Below are 22662 nucleotides of genomic sequence, written 5' to 3'. Positions count from 1 at the left end.
GGCATATGTAAAATGGAACCATTAAGTTCTTATGATTGTTGGAATCGAGGTATCGAATGGTTTGATCTGAATATTTCAAGAACCAAAATCATTAAACTTCGAATATTTTGTAAATGTGACCATTTGATTTTATGTAATTTTTGAAATCAAATCAAAATCGACGATTCCAATTGAACTATCCACACATAATAAATATTTTAGAAATGACAAAATCTTGAAACAAAGTGCCCATTAGGTGGGGTAGGATGGAGGAATTGGAGGATCCGTCTTGAACCCACTTGTTATCATCCCCTGTATATAAAAGTAAGGGAAAATTGCAATCGAGGTACCAAACATTTTGTTTATTAGCAGACTTTGCCCAAATCTTTAGTTTGTGCCACCAGAGATACCAAACCTTTAACAATGAGTCCAAAATGACGGTTTCCATCTGTTTGATCACCAAAATCGTCAGTTGACCCCTCTAATGATATTTTCAAGAATTTTCCCCAAATAAGTGAAGGGCAATCTAAGCATTACACACATTTCCCTCATCAACATCAAACACGTCAGTTGCAACTTCATTCCACTCACCATCCACTATAGACCCTGTGAAAACCCATGAAGAAGATGAAACCTACATCGAAGAAGACGAACATCCAATGGACATTACAGCCCACATTCGAGGCTCTCTTTCCCGACTCGTGTATGGTAAGTGTGATCCCCTTTTTTCGATTTACGATGTAAAGTTGTATGATTATGAAGTTCCCCTGTTCGATTGTCTTCAGGTACTGGAAAATTCAAAAAAATTATGTGATTTGGTGTATTAGAGCACAATGCTTGGGTACTGTCTTTTCTGCACATGTTCGTTGCTTGAACTGAAAATGACTAGGGCTTAACTTCATTTTTTTCGGTGTTTTTTAGGGGAAAATTCAAAGTACTTCAGCATACGGCTTCATCATGTTGGAATTTTATTTCAAAAGATGAGAATTTTTGTGTATGAGCATGGGAAAATAAGTTATATAGACTATATCGACCTTGATTTCTTCAATAGATTTCTTTTGGATAATGCCGTGAAGATGTTAGGATATTCTGATAGAATTAGACATCTGTACAAGATGGAGAAGAAAAGAATGAGTGAAGCTTCATTTTGGTTGGTTAAAGACTCATATTTCATGAACTTAGTGAAGTGGCTTGGTGATAATAGGACAGCTGAACTGTATTGCTTGCCTGTTGTTGAGGTTTTGGAGTTGCCTTGGAATGAAACAGTACAAAAGGATGTTCAAGTGTTTGATTGTGAGACTGGTGAGGAGTTGGTAAAGGTTCAAAAGTCTAGTGAAGCATTGAATGAGCAGCAACCATGCTATGCTGTTGAGATTTATGACGAATCTGTAGAAGGTGATGACGTGTATGTAGTTGATGAAGTGGATGACATGGAAGGAGATGAAGAGGAAGTTTTCCTTACAGGAGATGACGTCGAAGATGTTACAGTGCATGGAACAGAGCATGAGTATACAGAGGTTGATTTTATAGGGGCTGAAGTAGACTCACATGAATCAAAAGTGCATGCTGTTGAACCAGAGAAACCACATGATGTTGAACCACAGTTGAGGTTTGAATATGAGTTGCATGACGCTGAAGAAGTGGTACAAGCTGCTGAAACTAATGTGCATGCTTCTGAACCACAACAGCAAGCTCAGCAGGAGCTGCATGCTGCTGAACATGATGCTGAAGCTAAGATGCAGGCTGTTGAAATTGATGTGCATGCTTCTGAACCATAGCAGCAGGCTCAACATGAGGTGCAGGCTGCTGAACATGAGTTGCATGATGCCGGACCAGAGGTACATGCTGCTAAAACTGATGTGGAGCTTGATGAACCACATGTTGACGTACCAGTTGCTGAAACTGGTATGGAGCATGATGTGGAACATGATGATCCTGAGCAGGATGATGAATATGATGAGGGTATTTTGGGAGAGGAATTCAATGACTCAGAGTACGAGCAAGAAGAAGATATTGCTGTGCATGATAATGATGAAAACACATATTTCAGGTTGAGTGAAGGGTTTGACATTGGTGTAAGGGGTGAGCAGGAAGGTGTAAGGGGTGAGCATGAAGGTGAGGCAACTGCTAGGGAAGAATCTAGAACAGACGAAGAAGACTCCAATGAGCTTTGAAGCTTACCCAGTGATACGGAGGCTGAGGGATCATCTGCCAGAAAGAAGAATGTGTGCTGGTTTAACCTTGCAACTGATAAGGATGATCCACAGTTCAAGTTAGGTAATGCATTTGTTTTGTTTAACACGTACATTGTTCTCTTGATTGAAGAAATTTATGATAGTATGCTATGTTCATTTCTGCCAGGGATGAAATTCGACAATGTCAAGATTCTAAGAAATGCAGTAGTTCAATACTCAGTCAAAAATTTCAGGCAACTGAGATACGTGAAAAATATGAGGACACGGTTAAGAGTTTGGTGTCAAGATATTGCCCTTGGGTTCTGTATGCGTACCAATAACCCGAAAAGAGTCTTAGAATTAACACATTAGTACATGAGCACACACGTACCATGGTGTGGCAAAATAAAAGGGTTAATTCAGGTTTTCTGGCAAAGAAATACGTGAGAAAATTTAGGTCTGATCCTGACATTCCAATGAGTAGTTTTTATGGAGACTGTGAAAGAGGACTGCATGTATGAAATTTCAAAGCATTAGTTCTACAGGACAAGATCGAAATGTGCAGAAGTTATTAATGGGATTGTAGTTGAGCAATACAAAATTTTATGGGATACAGTGAGGAATTGAAGAGAACAAATCCAGGCAGTACAGTGCAAATCGAAGGTTTGGGTCACACTTTTAAGAGATTATACATCTGCATAGGGGCTTGTAAGGAAGGGTTTAAGGCTGGGTGCAGGCCAGTTGTTAGGTTGGATGGATACTTCACAAAATCTGCAGAAGGTGGGCAGTTGTTGGCATCGATGGTGAGAACAGTATGTTCCCGTTAGCATGGGCAGTTGTGGATGCAGAGAACAAAACAAACTGACAATGGTTTATAGAATTGTTGGTTCATGACATAAGGATGCACAACCCTTGAGCTTGGACATTTATTTCCGACAAACAAAAGGGTTTGGTGGATTCCATAAGTCAATACTGTGAAAGAGCGGAGCATAGGTGTTGTGCTAGACATCTTTATAGCAATTCACCTTGGCACACAAAGGTCTGGCCCTTAAGAACCTATTTTGGATTGCAGCAAGGGCAACAACAGTACCAGAGTGGAAGAGTGCAGTGAATGAGTTAAAAGACATAAGTGAAGAGGCTTACAACTGGTTCCTTGAAAAACCTCATTCCCAATGGACCAGATCCCATTTTGAAGAGCATTCGAGATGTGATATCCTTCTTAATAATTTGTGTGAGGAATTCAATTCTTCCATTGTTGTTGCCAAAGACAGGCCCATCATCTCGATGCTAGAGAAAATNCGAAATCTTGAACATCATGTGGTTTCTCTTGTATAGTTACTTTTTTGGGAAAATGCTGTGATTTCTTGTAAACTGAACTGGAAATATGTGCTTCCAATGCTGATATTTTGCAAATGTAACTGGAATTCTGATGAAATTGTTGAATGTGATGATAATGTTGATGTCGAATTTCTTGCATTATGTTTCTGCTGGTTTTCGTTGGTTTCTGAAATTGTATTCGCAAGATCTAATGTGCTGGCGATTAGGAAATATATGAAAATATTTGATACTTCCTCTGAAAGTATTATCAAACGTTCAGTACCTTTACTCGGTATTCTATCTGAAACCATTAGAAAAGGTTTGGTACTGATTCTACGAATCGTTATAATGTTTGGTACCCATGCTGCACCTTCTTCAGATAAGTTTGGAGTGTAATCAACTCTTTTAATTTCGCATTTTACATAGAGGCCAGGAAAAGATCGTTATCACCTATTAAGGCAGCATTAAGTATAGGAAAAAGGGGGCACTTCATTTCAAGTAAAAATGTAAACACAATTTTCCCTTTTTACATATGCATTTCACAACATCTAGCACATGGCTCTATGTTGAAACCCTAAACTCAAATTTCTGGAACTAAATACTAAAATCCTACAATCTGAACCTACATACCTAGGAACAAACCCATTTTGCAAACACTCCACACACAAAGCCGAAGAACCAGATCTTCCACACATTTGGTCTTGTTGCTTGAAGGGTGTTGATTTCAGCTTCCATTTCCCTCCTAACTTGTAATAGACCAGGAATTAGTTCCTTCGATCTCTTACACATTTTAGGGTCACACCACATAAAGAAGGTGCATCCACCCACATCTTGGCTTCGAGGACAAGTGAGAATCTTCTTCCCGGGTTTAGGTTCATCTACGAGGTCTTCATCTGCACTGGGGAACCACATCTGCATACATTCAACTCCATGTGCGTGCTGTTTTGTTTTTTTACTACCTGTGAGAGAGAAGGTAGGAGGTAATATAGTGGTAAAGAAATGGAGGGAAATAAACAGTGAAGTATATAATAGGAGAAAAATGTGTGTAATGCCCAGATCTCCTTTCACTTATTTGGGAAAAATTCTTGAAAATATCATTAGAGGGGTCAACTGACTGTTTTGGCGATCAAACAGACGGAAATCGTCATTTTGGACTGGCCCCACTCATTTTTTAAATGTTTGGTATCTCCGATGACACAAACTAAATGTTTGGACAAAGTTTGCTAATAAACAAAAGGTTTGGTACCTCGGCTGCAATTTTCCCTAAAAGTAATGCCATATAGTCCCATTGAAGTTATAATCTCATTTTATATAACGCTAATGTGACATTAAATAATAAGTTATTTAATTTTATCTTTTATTTAACTTATCATTTAACACCACATAGATTGAAATTATCATCTCAATGGAGCTAGATAGTATTATTTTATAAACAATGTTAAGGAACAATTAGCCCCTGCTTGATTCCTATTTTTTGGGATAAAATGTATTATGGAATAATGAAATTTTGGAGAATGTGTGGTTAAAAAGTAATAAAATTTTTGAAATACGTGTATAATTATTTTATGAGAGAATGTGGTTAAAAATGAGATTTAAAAAAATGGTGCTCAAACAAAGGCTTAATAAAGAATAGACAAGAGGTGTTAAAGCGAATATGAAAAATAAATAAAAAAGGAAAGGAAAGATAAAACTTGACACTGGCCATTAGAAATATATGATGCAGATGAAGTTTAAAATTGGATAACCCTAATTCTTAAACTTTCCTATCTCGTCCTTATATATAGATTAGTAGCAAACATATGCATTGCACATCTTATGTATAAGATGAATGATATGAGTAATATTTTTAAAGTAAGGTTAATATTAAAGAAAAAATTAAAATTGTTAGAGAATATGAGCATGTTTGGTAGAGATTTTAATCCAATTAAAATCAAAATTTTGATCGTTATTTCACTATTTTCAACCGTTATTTTTGAATTTTTCTCTCACATGTAGGATCCACTTTATCTATACGGTCAAAAAATCAATTAACAAAATCCCTACCATACAAATACTATATATATGAATAAAAATTTTATGAAATTATGTTCATAATGTAAAAACATTGAATAAACTGAATTGTAATATTTTATTTACTTATTTGTTTATACTAGACATTGGTTCTTATTTTCAATCATTACAATGACATTGACCAGCTTTGTGGTTAAGCAAATACAAAGAAAAATAGAATTAAGAGATGTAGATTTGACTTAGTTTAAAATGTTTACTTATAAGTAAACTAAGGGTACATAAATGACTTTCAAAATAAAAAAATTACTCATTTTGTCCATAATGTAAAATTTTTTTACCTTAAAAAGAAAAAAAAAGTATATTTTCTAAACACCTTTAGATAAAAAAAATTACATACTATTCATACTCGTCATATTAATCCATAGCATTCATTTCAAATTTAAAATCAAAGTTACATTCAAAACAGATATAGAAGTGAAAAATCTTAAAAAAAAAGTTTATTATTATTATTATTTTTAATGGGATTAACACAAATGAAAGGATAAAAAAAATACCCAATACTATGTTAATTATTTTTTAGAACACATAATGTTAGTTTTTAAAATTTGATTTTAGTAAAAAATGTGTAATTGAGATGCGAAACTTGTATTTAGTAGATAGATGCAAATATGGAAATGGTAACTCCTAATTATTAGGAGTAATTAGTATGTTTTTTTTAAGAATGGTTTATAATTTCTCTCATTTTCAACTCAGTCCCTCTTGATTGCTGATCATATTTAAACAGTTTTTTATTTTCAATTTATTATCATTTGTAAATAGTCATATTATCTATTACATTAATTAAAGGTTCAATTTATAATCTTTGATCCAAAACGTTGACAATGTTATAAGTATAAAATGGTAACTTGAACATTTCTCATCTATTTTCTCATTTTATTTTTATACATATTGTAATTGTAATATAATTATGGCCTTGTTCGAGCCCATTTTTGGGAAAAAATGAATTTTTGAATAATGTATTGATGGAAAATGTGTGGTTAAAAATAAGTAAAAGTTTTGGATTTGGGTTTATTATTATTTTATTAAAAAATGTGTGATTAAAACAATGTCAAAATACTATTTAAAAATATATTTTTTGAAAAGAACGAGGCTCAAACAAGGGCTATATAAGGAAATGAACATTGATTTTAAGTAAAGTTCACGTATATAAATAATAAATAATATACATATATACATATATATGAAATAATATTATAATATATTAAAGAGGGCATTAACGTTATATTAATTAAAATTTAACTTTATGTAGTTTCCTTTTGAGTTCATTTTTCATATTGAAGTACTCATAATTTTATATTAATTAAATTAAGTTTAATCACTTAAAATCGAAGCTTGTCTACATATATAATTATATAGGAAGTGCTACATATATATAATTGTTTACATAATGGTGTCCATAATTACATGTGGCACTAGATCCAATATTTAATTCAAATCTCGCACTTGTACATCAACAATCGAATGATTGCCACATTACATTATGGACATCATTATGTGCAAAATTACGTACATGTAGAATTTTCCTAATTATATTAAAACTATAATACGTATTATTTTATATTGTAATTAATCAACCATTATATTAATGCAACATTTAATTTATTATATTACATAATTATAATAAAATTACATCGATACATGAGAGATTCGATTTTAAGTAATAAACCTAATTTAAATTATGTAATTTAAGTAATTAAACTTAATTTGGTTAATATGAAATTCTAAGTACTCTAATATTAAACAATAAGTATTACACTTAAATAGATATTAAATGAAGTTAAGGGAGTGTTCGCTAGTCATTTTTATGTAAAAATATATTTTAAAATAATAAATTGATGAAAAATGTGTGGTTGAAAAATAAAGAAAAGTTTTTGATTTACGTATAATATTATTTTAATAAAGAATGTGTGGTTGAAAAGAAGAGAGAAAAATGCATTTTGAAAAAAATGGCTACCAAACGAGGCCTAAATTATATTAAATGGTATTGTATTTAGGGTATGTTTGAGCCTTTTTAATTTTGAAAAATATATTATAGAACAGTAAATTAATGGAGAATATGTGATTAAATTTTTTTTTTTGATTTGTATGAAATATTATTTTAATGAAAAATTTGTAATTGAAAATAGTATTCTAAAAAAAACAATGCTATAAAATAATGGGTGCAAATTGAGGCTAAATATATGAGGATATAATTAAATATAAATTGTATTAAATGGTACTATATATATACATAAATATAGAAAACCCTAATTCATAAACCCTCGCCTTAAAAGACTTGGCCCTCTTCCTCTTCCTCTTCCTCCTTCTCTCCCCACTACCAAAACCTACTTACGCATATACTGAGATAGAGGAGTTGTGAGAGCTAGTAATGGCGCTGTACATACTGTACGAGTCGGCGTCGGGTTACAGTCTGTTTATTGCTCACGGACTCGATGAAATTGGGCAGAATACGGAGGCGGTTCGGGGGTCCGTGTCGGACCTGAACCGGTTCGGAAAAGTGGTTAAGTTAGCTGCCTTTAGTCCCTTTGAGTCCGCCCTTGATGCTCTCAATCAATGCAATGCCGTCTCTGAAGGTAAACAAAAGAAGGCATTTACTTGTTGATTCTGACGTTCAGTGTTAAAAACGCATGGTTTGTTGTGCTTCAAAAGCACTACCTTCATATAGTTTCTAGAGTTTGGTGTTTATTTTAGGAGTACATGTATATCTGTCACTGCATGTGAAGAAAATGATAGCGAGAGTTGAAAGAAGAAAAATGCAAGCCTCCTTTGCGAGTGGTGGGTGTGGAGCAAAGTAGCTTTAGTCAATGAGGTTCAATTGTTAGATTTGTTAATTTCTAAATATTTTTTAGGTTCTCCCATTTGGTTCATCCCATCACAAATCATATAAAGAAACGGAAAATATAAAGGGAGAAAAATCGAGAAGAAGTTGAGCCCCTGTTTGACAACCATTTTTCCGGATGATTTAGTTTTTAAATATTGAATTTTTGGAGAATGTGTGGTTAAAAAAAAGTAAGAAACAGTTTTGGATTTATTTGAAGGATATTTTATTTTGATAATGTGTGTTTGAAAATGAGTACAAAAAAAATGTTTTGAAAGAATGGTTGTCAAACAGGGGCTGAATAGGAGTTTGCAGTGTTTTAAGAAGGCGAAATTTGGCACTAAGGCATTGTCACTGTGAAAAAAAAAAGGTAAAAAGAGTACAGCTTCATTCTTCTACTTAAATATGCTGGCAAGTACTATCTCTTGCCACACCTTGAGGCTCGCAACTGTGAGTATTTGCTATTTGTTATGATTTTTTATATTTGATGATTAACAGGACGTAATATTTTACGATTTGATTAATCATTTCATGGATGTGTTGCTTATCTTTTGTGTAGTTTCTGTGTGAATGCTGTCTCTAATGATGTGGGTTTTAGGGCAAATGACTGATGAGCTGAGAAGCTTTTTGGAGCTTACTCTCCCAAAAGTTAAGGAAGGGAAGAAGCCTAAATTCAGCTTAGGAGTGGCAGAGCCTAAACTTGGGTCACATATTTGTGAAGTAACTAAAATTCCTTGCCAAAGCAATGAATTTGTCCTCGAGCTTCTTCGAGGCGTGCGCTTGCATTTTGATAGGTTCATTGAAAACCTAAAGGTTTGCAACTTCTCAATCTTTTGTCTTAAAATTAATAATGCTTGTAGATTTTCTTTCTGAGATAGCTCCTTTGGTTTATTTGTTTACTCATTCTTTCCCTCCAAAAAATTAAAATAAAAATAGCCTGGTGATTTAGAGAAAGCACAACTTGGTCTTGGTCACAGCTATAGCAGAGCAAAGGTCAAGTTCAATGTGAACCGTGTAGACAATATGGTTATTCAGGCTATCTTTCTTCTTGATACTCTCGACAAAGACATCAACTCCTTTTCCATGAGAGTCAGGTTAGTGTGTGTGTCACTTGCTACTCTCCTTTCCGTGCCACATGGAAAACTTCTGACTTTTGGTTTTACTCTCTCTTTATGCAAAATGGCTATGTACTGGTTAGACCTTTTCATTGTAATCCTTCAATTTTTAATGCACAAAAATAAACACTCATATTAGCATGTTTATATGAGTTTAGCTCTACGAATCATGGTTTCTGTTACTTCTGATCATGCAGAGAATGGTACTCTTGGCACTTCCCTGAATTGGCGAAGATTGTTAATGACAATTATCTGTATGCCAAAGTTGCAAAATATGTGGAAGATAAATCTCAGTTGTCTGAAGACCATTTATCAGGCTTAACTGACATAGTTGGGGATGAAGATAAAGCAAAGGAAATTATAGAAGCTGCCAAAGCATCCATGGGTACAAGCTCTTATGTTTTTCCGAGAAATAAATGCATGTTATTATAATTGACCTGGCATTCCTTACTTTCTCAGGACAGGATTTGTCTCCAATTGACTTGATTAATGTCAAGCAATTTGCCCAGAGAGTAATGGATCTTGCGGAGTATAGGAAAAAGCTCTATGATTATCTTGTTGCCAAAATGAATGACATAGCACCTAATTTGGCTGCACTGATTGGTGAAGTCGTTGGTGCTCGATTGATTTCTCATGCTGGCAGTCTCACAAACTTGGCAAAGTGTCCTTCTTCAACTCTTCAGATCCTTGGTGCTGAGAAGGCCCTCTTTAGGTATTATATTTGTACAGCATGCCTTTGTGAATTTGAACTTGAGGTTTTGCAGATGAAATATCGAATTTAAATAATACAAAATTATCTCTCTGTGATAAGAATCAGAATTGCTGTTTGTAATGAAAGCCAGATAGCCTTGTCATGCTTGGCTGTTTTTGCTTTAATAATTTTGATGTGGATTAAAAGCAATGTGGAAAAGATTATGAGCAATATGCAAACCCATGGGAACGCTGGAAACTCGTGTTTTTTGCTTTAATAGTTTTGGTTCCTCCGCTTATGTTATTCTGTGGTCAGGGCACTGAAAACCCGTGGGAACACTCCAAAATATGGTCTTATATTCCATTCCTCCTTCATTGGCCGTGCTTCTACTCGGAACAAAGGCCGGATGGCTCGTTATCTTGCAAACAAGTGCTCTATTGCTTCTCGCACTGACTGTTTCTTAGGCGAGTTCATACTCATTTAGAAAAGACAATAGTTAGTTATTTCATCTTGCACTCGCAACAAATTGTTAATGTATTCTGATCTCTCGCTGGTGCAGAGAAAAATACTACTGCTTTTGGAGAAAAGCTCCGTGAACAAGTTGAGGAGCGTCTAGACTTCTACGATAAAGGGGTTGCTCCTCGTAAAAACCTAGATGTGATGAAATCAGCTATTGAAACTGTTGAGAGCAAAGGTAGGCCTTATATGCTTCCATATACAATCTCATTTCTGAAAATTACAAAATAATATTGAAGAACTATCTCTAAATAAATATCCAGATCTTTAAATTTCAGATGGTTTTATATGCTTTATCTGATGATCCTGCGATTCAGATTCACCGAATTCTTAATTACTATGTTTCATTTACTTTGTTAAGTTTAATCAGATATTCTGTTGCAGCTGAGTAAGTGCTGATTTTCCGGATTGGAAAAAATGAAAGACATGAAAGTTCTGATATACATAGCATTTTGCATAGATATATGCATCTGCTTGTTTCAATTTGCCTTCCATTTGGGATTCATCTTGATTTTTCTCTATTAATTCTTATTGTAGTACGTCATTAATCAGGATGCAGGCTATGCACAGTATGCTTATTCTCTATTATTATGTTTTCAGATACAGAAGTGAATGTAGATGAACCCGCTAATGGACCTTCTGTGAAAAAAGGCAAGAAAAAGAAATCCAAAACTGGAGTGAAGGAGGATGTTGAATCGATGACTGAGGATAATCCAGCAGCTGTTTCTAATGGAGATGCTCCTGAAGAACCTAAAAGTGAAAAGAAGAAGAAAAAGGAGAAGCGAAAATTGGCACAAGAGGCAGATGAGGAAAAGAATGAACCTACAGAAAATGTAAATGGTACAAATGGATTTAATGCTGAAGATGGAACAGTCAAGAAGAAGAAGAAGAACAAGAGTAAGGATGAAAACACTGAGGATCTAGCTGCAAGGGAAGGTAAAAAGAAGAAGAAAAAGTGATCGAGAAATGAAGACAGTGAATGAACACTGGTAAGGAGATTGTTTTTTGAAATCCAGTAGTTGTTATCTGGATCGGTCGGATTTGTAGGTTTGGAATTCGAGGCATGGGGTGTGTGGTCCGTAGGCTAATGTGTGCTATGATATGTGAAAAATCAATTTAGTCCCCCTCCTAATGTGAACACAAATGGTTTCGGGGGCCTATCAAATATCTATTTATAGTCGTTTTATGTTCCAGTGTTAATGCTGTTGGTAAATGCATGCACCCATTGCAAGATAATTGCAATCAAAAGCATTTCCCGTGTGACTGAAATTTTTCTTTGAAATTCATCTCACTTCTCTAAATTAACTTTCTTTCCAGATTGTTCACTATTTTTTTGTTCCAGGGTCTTTTTTCTTTTGTTTATTTATGTGTATATGTTTGCGTTTCGGCCTGTGTATGTCTTTCCATACAACGTTTTTGGCAGGGATTCTTGTGGAATGACCTCAGATAGTTCATTTATCAACTTACTTCTGAGACTCGTCAGGAAATATGTTAAGAAGTATGGAATACTGCTGAAGTAATGGTGTCAATCAGCTATCCGGGCCACTTGCAGACGCCCAAGTCCGACCATACTTGCAAGCCTGGACTGGACTGGCTATTTCAAATTTCTATATGGTTCCTCAATGGCCGATTGGTGCCCAGCTCTCTGTTGTGGCCTATGACACTTGTGCATTGCAGACAGAAAAATAAATCGAACTTACATATTACTCTAACAAAAAATAAAAATCCGAGCCTAATGATTTCATTTTGTTTTCCTTGAAACAATTTTGCTTCCCTACTGTCTATGGTTTGCAACTGCGTAAAAGAGATTTTCTTTTTAAAGACTTTACACCGTTGGTGTAAACCGAACTTTAAACTGCAGAACGGAAAAGGCTGAACTTCAAACGAAAGAATGGAAAGTCCGTATTTAAGGGGGACACATTCTGAGAAATAGGAGTGATTTAATTACTCAAAGTCGAATGAAAATTAAAAGAAAGAAAGCTATATGGCTCTCTTTGAGCTCCATTAATTTTTAATGAAGAACGTGAGATTGAAAATGAGTATTATAGAAGAAATAGTGAGAAAGAACGGGAAAAAATGGGGCTCAAACAAAGGTTATATATAGCACTTGGACGTGACTTTTTTCCGTTAGGGCTGAATGACAGTTGATCGACCCAGAGAACAGAATAAAGAATAATGTCATGTGACATTGCTGATATTATCTCACAAGTTTAGGTGTTTTTAATAATTTTAAGAGTAATGTTGCCTCTGTTTGAATCCATTACATTAAATTTTATTACATTATATTTTTTAATTTCTTATTTTCAATCACACAATCTTTCATAAAATAATATTATACGTAAATCGAACTTTTTTCCTTCTTTTTCAACCGTTCATTTTTCAAAAGACACTATTTCATCCATTTTTATTTTCAAAAATGGGGGTCAAACGGGGGAAAAATCTAAACGATCATGGTATATGTTGCAGTGGAGTCATTGCTAGTTTGCTACATTTTCTTTTGAGCTTTGAATATGTTTTCTAACAATGGAAAATGGGACAATAACTATCACACAGATCGATGATGAATAATAAATTTATTTATTGCTTTTAAGAATAATGTTATTTAGTATCGATGATCCTACAACAATAGTCTAGTTGACATTTAGTGATATGCTCAATTTAAATCTAAGAATACAACAAATTAAATTACCCCATGTTTGAGCCCCTTTCTACAAACTCATTTTTAATCACTTTCTCTTAATAACACAATTTTACATATATATCCAACATTCTTCCTTCTTTTCTAATCACACATTCTTAAAAAATCATCATTACAAAACATATTTTCCCAAAACATGAAGCTGAAACTGAACCTTTTTCTTATTATTTAGTGTTAATTAAATCTAAAATTGACATTAGATAGCGTAACTTTATTTTAAATGAAATTCATATCCCTACTTTCCATGTGATATATCAAGTAATGACATTTGAATATCAATTCCGTTGATTAGCACAAATGATTTTAAATAGCATTACTCTAAAATGAAACTCATGTTTGGTAGAAATTAAAATCTAAATTTTATTTTAAGCTAAAATCAACAATTATTTTAACTTTATATTTCATATGATTCACATTTTTCAATCATATATTTCATCAACTTTTAAAAATTTGAAAATATGATTTTAATTATCATAAACAGGGGCAAAATATTTAGGCCCCGTTGTTTCCCATTTTTTGATCAAAAAATGAGAAATATGATCGTTATCCATCACTTCAAATCACTATATTTAATCTTCTTTCTCTTCTTAGAATTCCGTAAAAAATTTATTTTTATTCTTATAAGATTGGGTATCAAATGGAGGCAAAAGTTGGGGTTATTTGATTGGGTTCAAAACGTGCAGTGCTTTGGGTTTGGACAACTGGGCTTATCGACGGAAAAATCCATCATTGAAAATTGAGACCATGTAACAAGGGCATATACGTCATTTCAGTAAACCTGCTACTTGCTTGAATTTCAAGCGTTGGAAGTTCCGAGTTCCCAACACAAGCAAAGAATTATATCCTACGATTAACCCAAACGTAAACACATATTCTCTCTCTGTTCCACGCACAGAAACCCACACTGCCAGAGAGATCTACAAGAATGGCGAGTGCAGCGTCATCTTCACTGAGTTTGGAGGATGTGCCGTCGGTGGATCTAATGACGGAGCTCCTCCGCCGCATGAAGTGCTCATCAAAACCGGACAAACGCGTCATCCTCGTCGGTCGGTACACGATTTTATCTTTTACGTTTCGACGCTCTGCGTTTTTTTTTTGGGCGTCTAGTTTGATTTAATTTTGGGGTTCTGGAATGTAGAGAGCAGAGTTTTAGGGTTTATTTGCTAATTATGATAAATGATGTATGCGTTTTCTTGTTTTGATCAAGGTTTTAAAATGGGTAATGCGTTGCAATGAGTTTCGCTCGAGCATCAAGCATTATAAGAATATGCGTGCTTATGGGAAGCATATACGTTATTATGCGATTTGCCAATTTTTAATATTTTAAACTAATAACTAAATAAAATAATGTATTCTTTGAATTTTTATGCATATTCTTCGAATTAAAAAAATAATAAAATTACTCAAATTATAAATACTACAATAAGACAATTACTTCAAATTTATATATATTTTTCAAATTTTCAACAAAAATATTTGCTCAAAATCATAAATACTACAGCTACTTGATAATCAATTCCTACGATTCGATTAAACAAGAATATTGACAAAAAAAATTCTAAATCTTGTCTAGCTCTTTATCAGATTCTAATTTAATCTCCTCTTCATTCAAGTCATCTTCAGTGTCATCCGATACGAAATCATCTTCATCGGGCTCCCTTATTTCGACTTGAAAATTTCTATTACCTCTTGTAGATGGTAATATATTGTCAACTTCCTCCTCATCATCACAACCATCAACAATACAAGATTGTGCATTACTAGCATCACTTGCTAATAAAGTTTCTAATTTATCCTTCCTCTTTTTTTTGTTTCATTGCCATAAAAGTCCCATCAACGTAATTATTTAATTAGTACTTATCCCTTCAAAGACACTCCAATTTCTCTCACAACCGGATGAACTAGTAGTCAAACCAAGGATCCTCTTTGCCATTAATTTCAAGTTTGGTGTTTCATTGCCATAAAAGTCCCACCAAGTAACTAGTAAATGCAAAAGGAAGAGATAAAAATATTATAATATGTACATAAGGTATGTTAACAAGAAAAAGAATAATAATAATAGCATACCCGGATTGTAACTTGAAATATTGTTCTCACATCCACATGCTGCTAGTTTTCTTCCAAATGCACCTTCTTTTTGAGTGTATCTTTGCAACTCAACATTTATCACACGATGTTGCATTTGAGCATCGGAAAAGAACTTTTCAACACAAAGAATTACATTATTAGTTATCAATAGATTATCTTTGATTTTTGGATTCTTGAAGAAGTAAAACGGATTCAAAAGATAAGCTGTTGTGTGAAGTGGGTTATCAATTCGATCCTTGCCCTTTACATCAATAATGTTCAAGATTGGCATATAGTCACTTTCCCTCTTCAACGTCTTTATAATGTGATTCTTTGCCTTTAGTAGCTCTCCATAAACAAATCCCATTGAAGGTTTCTCCTCTCCATCAACTAGTTTAAGAACTTTCACTAATGGAGTAAACACTCTCAAACACAAGTCTATCAAGATACAAAAATCATTGGGAACAACAATATTAAAGGCCTCTTTTCCCTTTTTGCTCTTAGACCATTTCGTATTATCCCATTCATTGCTAGTCATCGTATTTCTCAACTCCTGTTTTTTATCGAGCAAACTTTGTAATGTTAAGAAAGATGTAGCAAATCTAGTGACTCCCGGCCGAACTATCTCCCTTTTTGTAAACTTCCTCATTAGTGCCAAAGTCTTATGATGTGCATAGATGAAAATAGTAAATGATTTTGCCTTCCTAATCACTCCTTTGAAGCTAGGAAGTTTAGAGATTCCCTCGAGCATAAGGTTCAAGGTATGAGTAGCACAAGATGTCCAAAAGATGTTAGGCCTTTGCATTGATAACAAATTCGCGGCGGCCATGTTATTGGAAGCATTGTCGGTTACAATTTGAACCACATTTTCCTCTCCAACCTCTTTAATACATTCATTGACATATTCAAAGATGTATTCACCGGTGTGAGCATCATCATTAGTTTCCTTTGAAGAAAGAAATGTGGTTCCCAATTTACAATTCACACACAAATTCATGATACTTCTTCTTTTGCTATCACTCCAAGCATCGGTCATAATAGAGCACCCATTATTTTTCCATTCTTCTTCTTGCTTCTTAAGAGTTTCTTTTATTCTCTCCACCTCTCCCTTCAAAAGTGGCTCCCTTAATTGGTATTGTGAAGGAGGGGTGTAACCCGGACCATATTGACCAAGAGCTTCAACAAATTTTTTAAAACTATCGTTACCAATGGCATTAAAAGGAATTCCGCCTTCGTAGCCAAATATTGATGAACTTCTAGTAACCTTTTCTTAGCAATTGCATCATTGATATTTTGTTGTTTCATTTTCTTACTTGCAGACATAGAAGCATCATCAACCTTAATTGGCTTTGAAAAGTTATCCATGGGACCCACATGTATAGGCCTTTTCCTTACCCCTTCAATGATTGAAATTTCTTCCTCTTCTTCCTCACGTGTAGACATAGATATAACTACATCTTCCCTCAACTTAGCTTTATTCAATGCATTCTCTAACTTCTTAGACTTAATCTCTTCAAGTGCTTCACGACACTTGGCTTTTTGCTCTTGACTTGCGTAGTACAACAAATCATCAATTTTTCTATTAGAGACCCTTGTTTGATTTCATTATTTTCAAAATGCATTTTTGTGGCTCTTCTTTTCAACCATACATTATTCCCTAAAATAATATGTTAAGATAATATTATGGGCAACCCTAAAACTTTTCCTCATTTTTTAATCACATTCTCCATCAATTTACTGTTCCAAAATACATTTTACACCAAAAATGAGGCTCAAACAGATTTTAATTAATAAACCCGACAATTAATGACTTATGGGAAACCCAAAATATTGGGGGAGGGGAAGTTTTAGGATTTATTTTCTAATTACTATAAATGAACGTATGGGTCTTGGTAAGCAGATTGTTGGATTTATTGTGCACATGCTAATCCACAGCATTTCAGCTACAGATTTAACCCTTTGTATATGCTAATTTCTAGACATATAGATTTGTGGGAAACCCACCACTGGGTTGGGGAGCGGAGAAATAGAAAGAAAGACGAGGTTTTGAAGATATATATATAAATATGTGTTCTACAAGTAAAACTTATCAATATTAACAGAGTCTATTTTTAAATAAATTGAGCTAACTTGCCAGTCTTATGGGTGTTGGGCGAAAATCTAACTTGACACCGCAACACCCATGTGTGTGTGGGGGGGGGGGGGGGGGGATAGAATAGTCCTAAAAGTGTGAGGGAGGCTATTTTTTTTTTTCGTCTACATTTCCATGGAGTCATATTACATTGCCCCGTTTCTATGTCCCCAACTAAGTCTCAATTTGATTCATTAGTCTAGTTTCAGTCTTAACCAAAAGCTATTTTTTCAGCTCTAGAGGCACCTTATTTCTAATTTTCTCAGGGTTACGAGTGTCAATAGTTTAGAAGTTTTTAATTTTTTTTTAAGATAGTGCCTCAGTTAATTTTGTAGCAGCATTAGGAAGAAAATGAACGGGGGGAAATGCGGGTCCAAGAAACGAGGAGTCTTAGCACACTATAATGCATGGACACTCCTACTGGTGCTGCGTGTCCGACATGTGTCATGTCATGTCCTATATGTATTTTTTCCAACCCGGTAGGCGGTAGTGTAATATCTAGATTAATTTGCAGTTATTTTTATTTTTTTTTATAACAAATAGCTACTTAGCCAATTTGAATGATTTCATGAACAAAAATCAAAAATAAGAAAAGAATTGATTTTTAAAAAAAATTAGAAGTATAAATAGAAAGATATTATGTATTAATTTACAATTTTAAAGGATTAAATTATCCCGTCACCGATGTGTATGTGTATTACGTTTCTAAAAAATCACACATTGTCTTGTTCGTGTCCTTGCAACATAGTCAGCACTTCAGTTTATTTTCTTTCTCAATATGAGCCATGCTATTGCGGGCTTATAAGTGAATTTTTGGGGAGACAAGTTCCTAGTGGTGTTGAATTATTCATTATTCATTTAAGGAGGTTCTATTGGTCCTTTAATGATTTAATTTCATGCCAATTTTAACTTTTAAGCTGAGAGGGGATTATTCTCCAAGTCACTTTCAACTAATACTTTGTAGTATTTGTGTATATACAATTATATAAAGGGACCAAGCTCTTGGTGTTTTATATATTATTAACATTAAACGGTCAACAATATAATTGGCAAGGGACCATGCATTATGGTCATTTCATCCATTTGTTTTAAGAGTTGTTTCTTAGCAAACTGTGAAGTTGGAGCATAAAATTTTGAAGTTGTTTGTCACGCACTGAGCAACTTTATGTAATCTGCTTTTCAGGCCCGCCAGGATCAGGGAAAGGTACTCAGTCACCAATAATTAAGGATGAGTATTGCTTGTGCCACTTGGCTACTGGTGATATGTTGAGAACTGCTGTTGCTGCCAAATCACCCCTTGGGATCAAGGCTAAGGAAGACATGGACAAGGTGCTTACCATCTTTATGATTGCCTAAAACCTGCAGGATAACACCTGTTTTTTGCTGAATAAAAATTACGTGCTTGTCATGGTTTCTCAGGGTGAACTTGTTTCCGATGACTTGGTGGTTGGGATAATTGATGAAGCTTTGAAAAAGCCTTCCTGCCAAAAAGGTTTCATTCTTGATGGATTTCCGAGAACAGTGGTCCAAGCACAAAAGGTTGTTACTTTTACATGGTATCTGGATGTTCATTTGTTTTGTGATATAATTTTTATTTACAACGGTATCTCCATATAGTGGTCTAAAATATGGTTTTGTTTCTTTGTATCAGCTTGATGAGATGCTTGAAAAACGCGGTGCTAAAGTCGATAAGGTTCTTAACTTTGCAATTGATGATGCAATCTTGGAAGAGAGGATTACTGGTCGCTGGATCCACCCATCCAGTGGTCGCACCTACCACATGAAGTTTGCACCTCCTAAAGTACCTGGGGTTGATGATGTAATACCATTTTACTTATGTTTTCTTTCTCTTGTTATGCAAATGTAAAATTCTTACTACCTGTTGTAGATATGATGTTGCATTTAGCCTCTTTTTCTGATCCCACAAGGGTGTAATTATCAATGCTTTGTTTGAAATTAATTAGAACTGAGAGAGCAGAGACATGCACATAACAATGTAGTTGAAATTTTACCTTCTCCTGTTTGGGTAAGAAAGCAAATTGGGAAGAAACTGAAATGAGAGAAACTAGGACAGACCTAGTGAAGAAATTTTTGAAATTTCCTCTCATAACCTATTTTCTTTGTTTGGTTAGAAGAATAAAAGACGAGATGAATGTGGAAAGGAAAGGAAATTTTATATTATCTCCTCTGTTTTCTCTCCAATTAAACACAAATGACCATAAGTTGTGTTTTTGTAGAGCTAAATTCACCTTTATATAGCTGGGACTTGTCGCCTCATTGCATGTGATGGTGTTTTGCTGCTTTATGTGGTAAGGATCAACCCTAGTACAACTGCAGCTGATTTTGTCTGAATATCTTTGTGAAGGTCACTGGGGAGCCTTTAATTCAACGTAAAGATGACACTGCAGCTGTTCTCAAGTCAAGGCTGGAAGCTTTCCATAAGCAGACTGAACCGGTATGCTGTTCTTTTTTGTGATATTCTTGGTATTTTTTCCCTTCTGCATTGGCCTCTCGCACCCGCCCCAGGAGGAATCATGATTTACACTGGGGAAGTTTCTTTTCAAGACTAAAGCTGGAAAAATGAAGTTGCCAATATTTTTCTTATTCTGTTACTCTTGTATTTATTACTATTATGCCCTTCTGTTACACGTTATCAGCTTAGATCAAAGTTAATTTCGTTTATGTCTGATTTTTGACCTCCCAAAATTTTCCAATTAGGGGGGAAGAGAAGTTGGCTAGGAGTTTTACCTCCACATGTGGTTAAGTACCGCTGTGCTCTACTTCCCTCTTCCTCTTTCTTCTTCCATCCTACATCCACTGATGTTATCCCTGTTCCAAGAAACATGCTAGTTATAGATATTTTTAACTTGAATGTGAAACATGTCCTTTTCTAGAACCTAGTTGGTTCACGGTTTGTCTACAAGGCCCCTATGAACTGACAAAAATGAGACCCACAGCCGACTGTCAATGAAGACAATCACCGTGGCAATGCTGATTCATAATAAATGCTTCACCAAAATTGAACTTGTTATACAAACTGTGAATAGAAATATTTGCAGGTAGCTAAACCTGAATTATAACGACACGTCTACCAGTCAATTTTAAGCAAGGTGACCACTTTTCTGCATCAAAAATTGGATTAACCTATTCCGTCCTATCCGTGTGGAATGACTTTGATAAAAATTGATGAAATGCGTATTTGAAAAGTTGTGGATTTCATGAAATATCTGGTTAAATTAATTGTTGACTTCGACTTGAGATTTTTAGCAGATTTTACTTTACACCAAACAGAGGCTTAGTAAAAATATGCACTGAATATTGGCAAATAGTCACCACTTATCAAGAACGGTATTACATGCTATTCCTATATTGAAGGGAGAAATCATCATGTCACTTTGATTCATGCATTGATAATAAATTATCAATCTCTGAATCCCCTTCATTTTCTCGTTGATTATGAGTATCTCTTTATTATTTTGTCGATGCCATAGTTGTGGACTGAGGCTTTGATTATTGAGTTTCACATTGATTTTCAGGAATATTACTCCTTTTTTCCTTGAAATGTAGGTAATCGATTACTACAATAAGAAGGGTATCGTGGCAAACCTTCCAGCAGATAAACCACCTCAGGAGGTGATGGCAGATGTTAAGAAGGCACTCTCCTGATGAAAGATTTCCCCCTTTTTTTACTAGACCTAAATATTTAGAGCTCAGGTTTTTGGTCCTTGTATTCTGTTACATTATGACATTACCTGATGAAGAGCAGCAGCACGGTTTTGTGGCCGTCGCTAACCTAACCCAAAACATCCAGTGTTGAGATGTTTAGACAAGATAGAAAATAATTGTTGACAGCGGCTTTCCAATGGCTTTATTTATTGGTTTGCTAACATTATAGTTGCTTACATTTTTTATAAACGGCTGGTTGCTCTCGTATCTGTATGTTTGTTTATATTGGGTTAAAATCACTAGTGGTCACTGAACTTTTACTTATGAATAATGCAACTTTTACATATTGGTTCCGATGAGGTGTCAAAAAAGAATTTGATTGAAATTTTTTTGATTAAATCATATATTATCACATCATGTTTATATGTCATTATTAAATAATTATGTACATATAGTACAATTGCTAACTTAAGCCCTTGTTTGAGCCCCATTCTTTAGAAGAAAGTGTATTTTTCAACAGTGTTTTTAATTATACATTCTTCAATAAAATAATTACATGTAAATACAAATTTTTTTTTAATTAATCATACATGTTTCATCAATAAACTATTAAAAAATATCTTTTTCGTCCCAAAATGGGGCTCAAACAATTTCTAAATACCAATTTTGTCGCTGAACTTTTCTTTGTTCTGATCATTAAAGTGGGTAGTTGAAGTTAATCATTTTTTGCAATTTTGTCAATATCTCAATGAACTTTCACTATAAATTTTGTGCCCTGTTATAAATTAGATTCAACCGAGCATGTTTGGTGAAGTTTAAATTGCTTACTTGTGAGTAGATAAGTGAGCTTAAGTTCTTTACATTTTGTAGTAACATAAGTTTTAATCGTTTGCTTATGAGTAACTTTTTACTAACGAGAGAAATAAATTGAATTAGTTAAACGTGAATGAAAATGAAATGCTAAAAGTAATTTTTACTTATTAAGCTTAGGCATGCTCCTAGCATCTTAGTCCATTGAGGGATCTTCGATTTTCTCTTTTTTTAATAATATCCAACATTGTCTAGTTAATAATACTAAAAAGTCATTAGTATAATCCAAATCAGTTAAAAGCACGATGGATTTGATGTTCACAATTAACAGGAACCAATGTTGGAATGAATTATCCTATTTCCCCACCGAGACAAATGAAATATGTCCCACAAAATAGAATATTCTACTAAGCCGTTGTTTTAGTACCCCTTCCCTTTTTTTTTTTTTTTCAAAATTCACTTTCTACTACGTATTCTTCCATAAAATATTTTTACATGTAAATTCAATTTTTTTCTCACTTTTTAAGTACACATTCTTTAAAAAACCATTATTACAAAAAATCATTTTCTCCAAAAATAGGGCTCAAACCCACTTCAGAAACGTTCAATA

At 34.2% G+C, this 22662-nt stretch overlaps 2 protein-coding genes across 2 annotated transcripts; both read left to right on the top strand.

Moving 5' to 3' along the window:
• Nucleotides 1-7806: 7806 nt before the first annotated feature.
• LOC111405319 (nucleolar protein 56-like) lies at nucleotides 7807-11990 on the top strand. Its single transcript, XM_023034145.1, has 8 exons — nucleotides 7807-8113; nucleotides 8957-9171; nucleotides 9295-9452; nucleotides 9671-9858; nucleotides 9933-10185; nucleotides 10480-10628; nucleotides 10724-10858; nucleotides 11281-11990. The coding sequence occupies exons 1-8, from the start codon at nucleotides 7909-7911 to the stop codon at nucleotides 11637-11639; spliced, it is 1662 nt and encodes a 553-aa protein (XP_022889913.1). The 5' UTR covers nucleotides 7807-7908; the 3' UTR covers nucleotides 11640-11990.
• A 2183-nt stretch (nucleotides 11991-14173) lies between these two features.
• On the top strand, nucleotides 14174-21509 carry LOC111405318 (adenylate kinase 4-like). Its single transcript, XM_023034144.1, has 6 exons — nucleotides 14174-14424; nucleotides 18760-18905; nucleotides 18996-19115; nucleotides 19228-19395; nucleotides 19942-20031; nucleotides 21144-21509. Exons 1-6 carry the CDS (start codon nucleotides 14304-14306, stop codon nucleotides 21240-21242), a joined length of 744 nt encoding a protein of 247 aa, XP_022889912.1. The 5' UTR covers nucleotides 14174-14303; the 3' UTR covers nucleotides 21243-21509.
• Nucleotides 21510-22662: the final 1153 nt, after the last annotated feature.

Source organism: Olea europaea, chromosome 12 (genome assembly GCF_002742605.1).
Source record: "Olea europaea var. sylvestris chromosome 12, O_europaea_v1, whole genome shotgun sequence".
NCBI lineage: Eukaryota > Viridiplantae > Streptophyta > Magnoliopsida > Lamiales > Oleaceae > Olea > Olea europaea.
Note: the sequence above shows the minus strand (reverse complement) of the source record. Positions and strands in the feature narration are given on the sequence as shown.

Coding starts and splice junctions, on each gene's coding strand:
- LOC111405319 (XM_023034145.1), top strand. CDS start 7,909: ATGGCGCTGTACATACTGTACGAGTCGGCGTCGGGTTACAGTCTGTTT. Junction 8,114..8,956: donor ATGCAATGCCGTCTCTGAAG/GTAAACAAAAGA, acceptor TGTGGGTTTTAG/GGCAAATGACTGATGAGCTG. Junction 10,859..11,280: donor TGAAACTGTTGAGAGCAAAG/GTAGGCCTTATA, acceptor TTATGTTTTCAG/ATACAGAAGTGAATGTAGAT.
- LOC111405318 (XM_023034144.1), top strand. CDS start 14,304: ATGGCGAGTGCAGCGTCATCTTCACTGAGTTTGGAGGATGTGCCGTCG. Junction 14,425..18,759: donor CAAACGCGTCATCCTCGTCG/GTCGGTACACGA, acceptor TCTGCTTTTCAG/GCCCGCCAGGATCAGGGAAA. Junction 19,116..19,227: donor CAGTGGTCCAAGCACAAAAG/GTTGTTACTTTT, acceptor TCTTTGTATCAG/CTTGATGAGATGCTTGAAAA.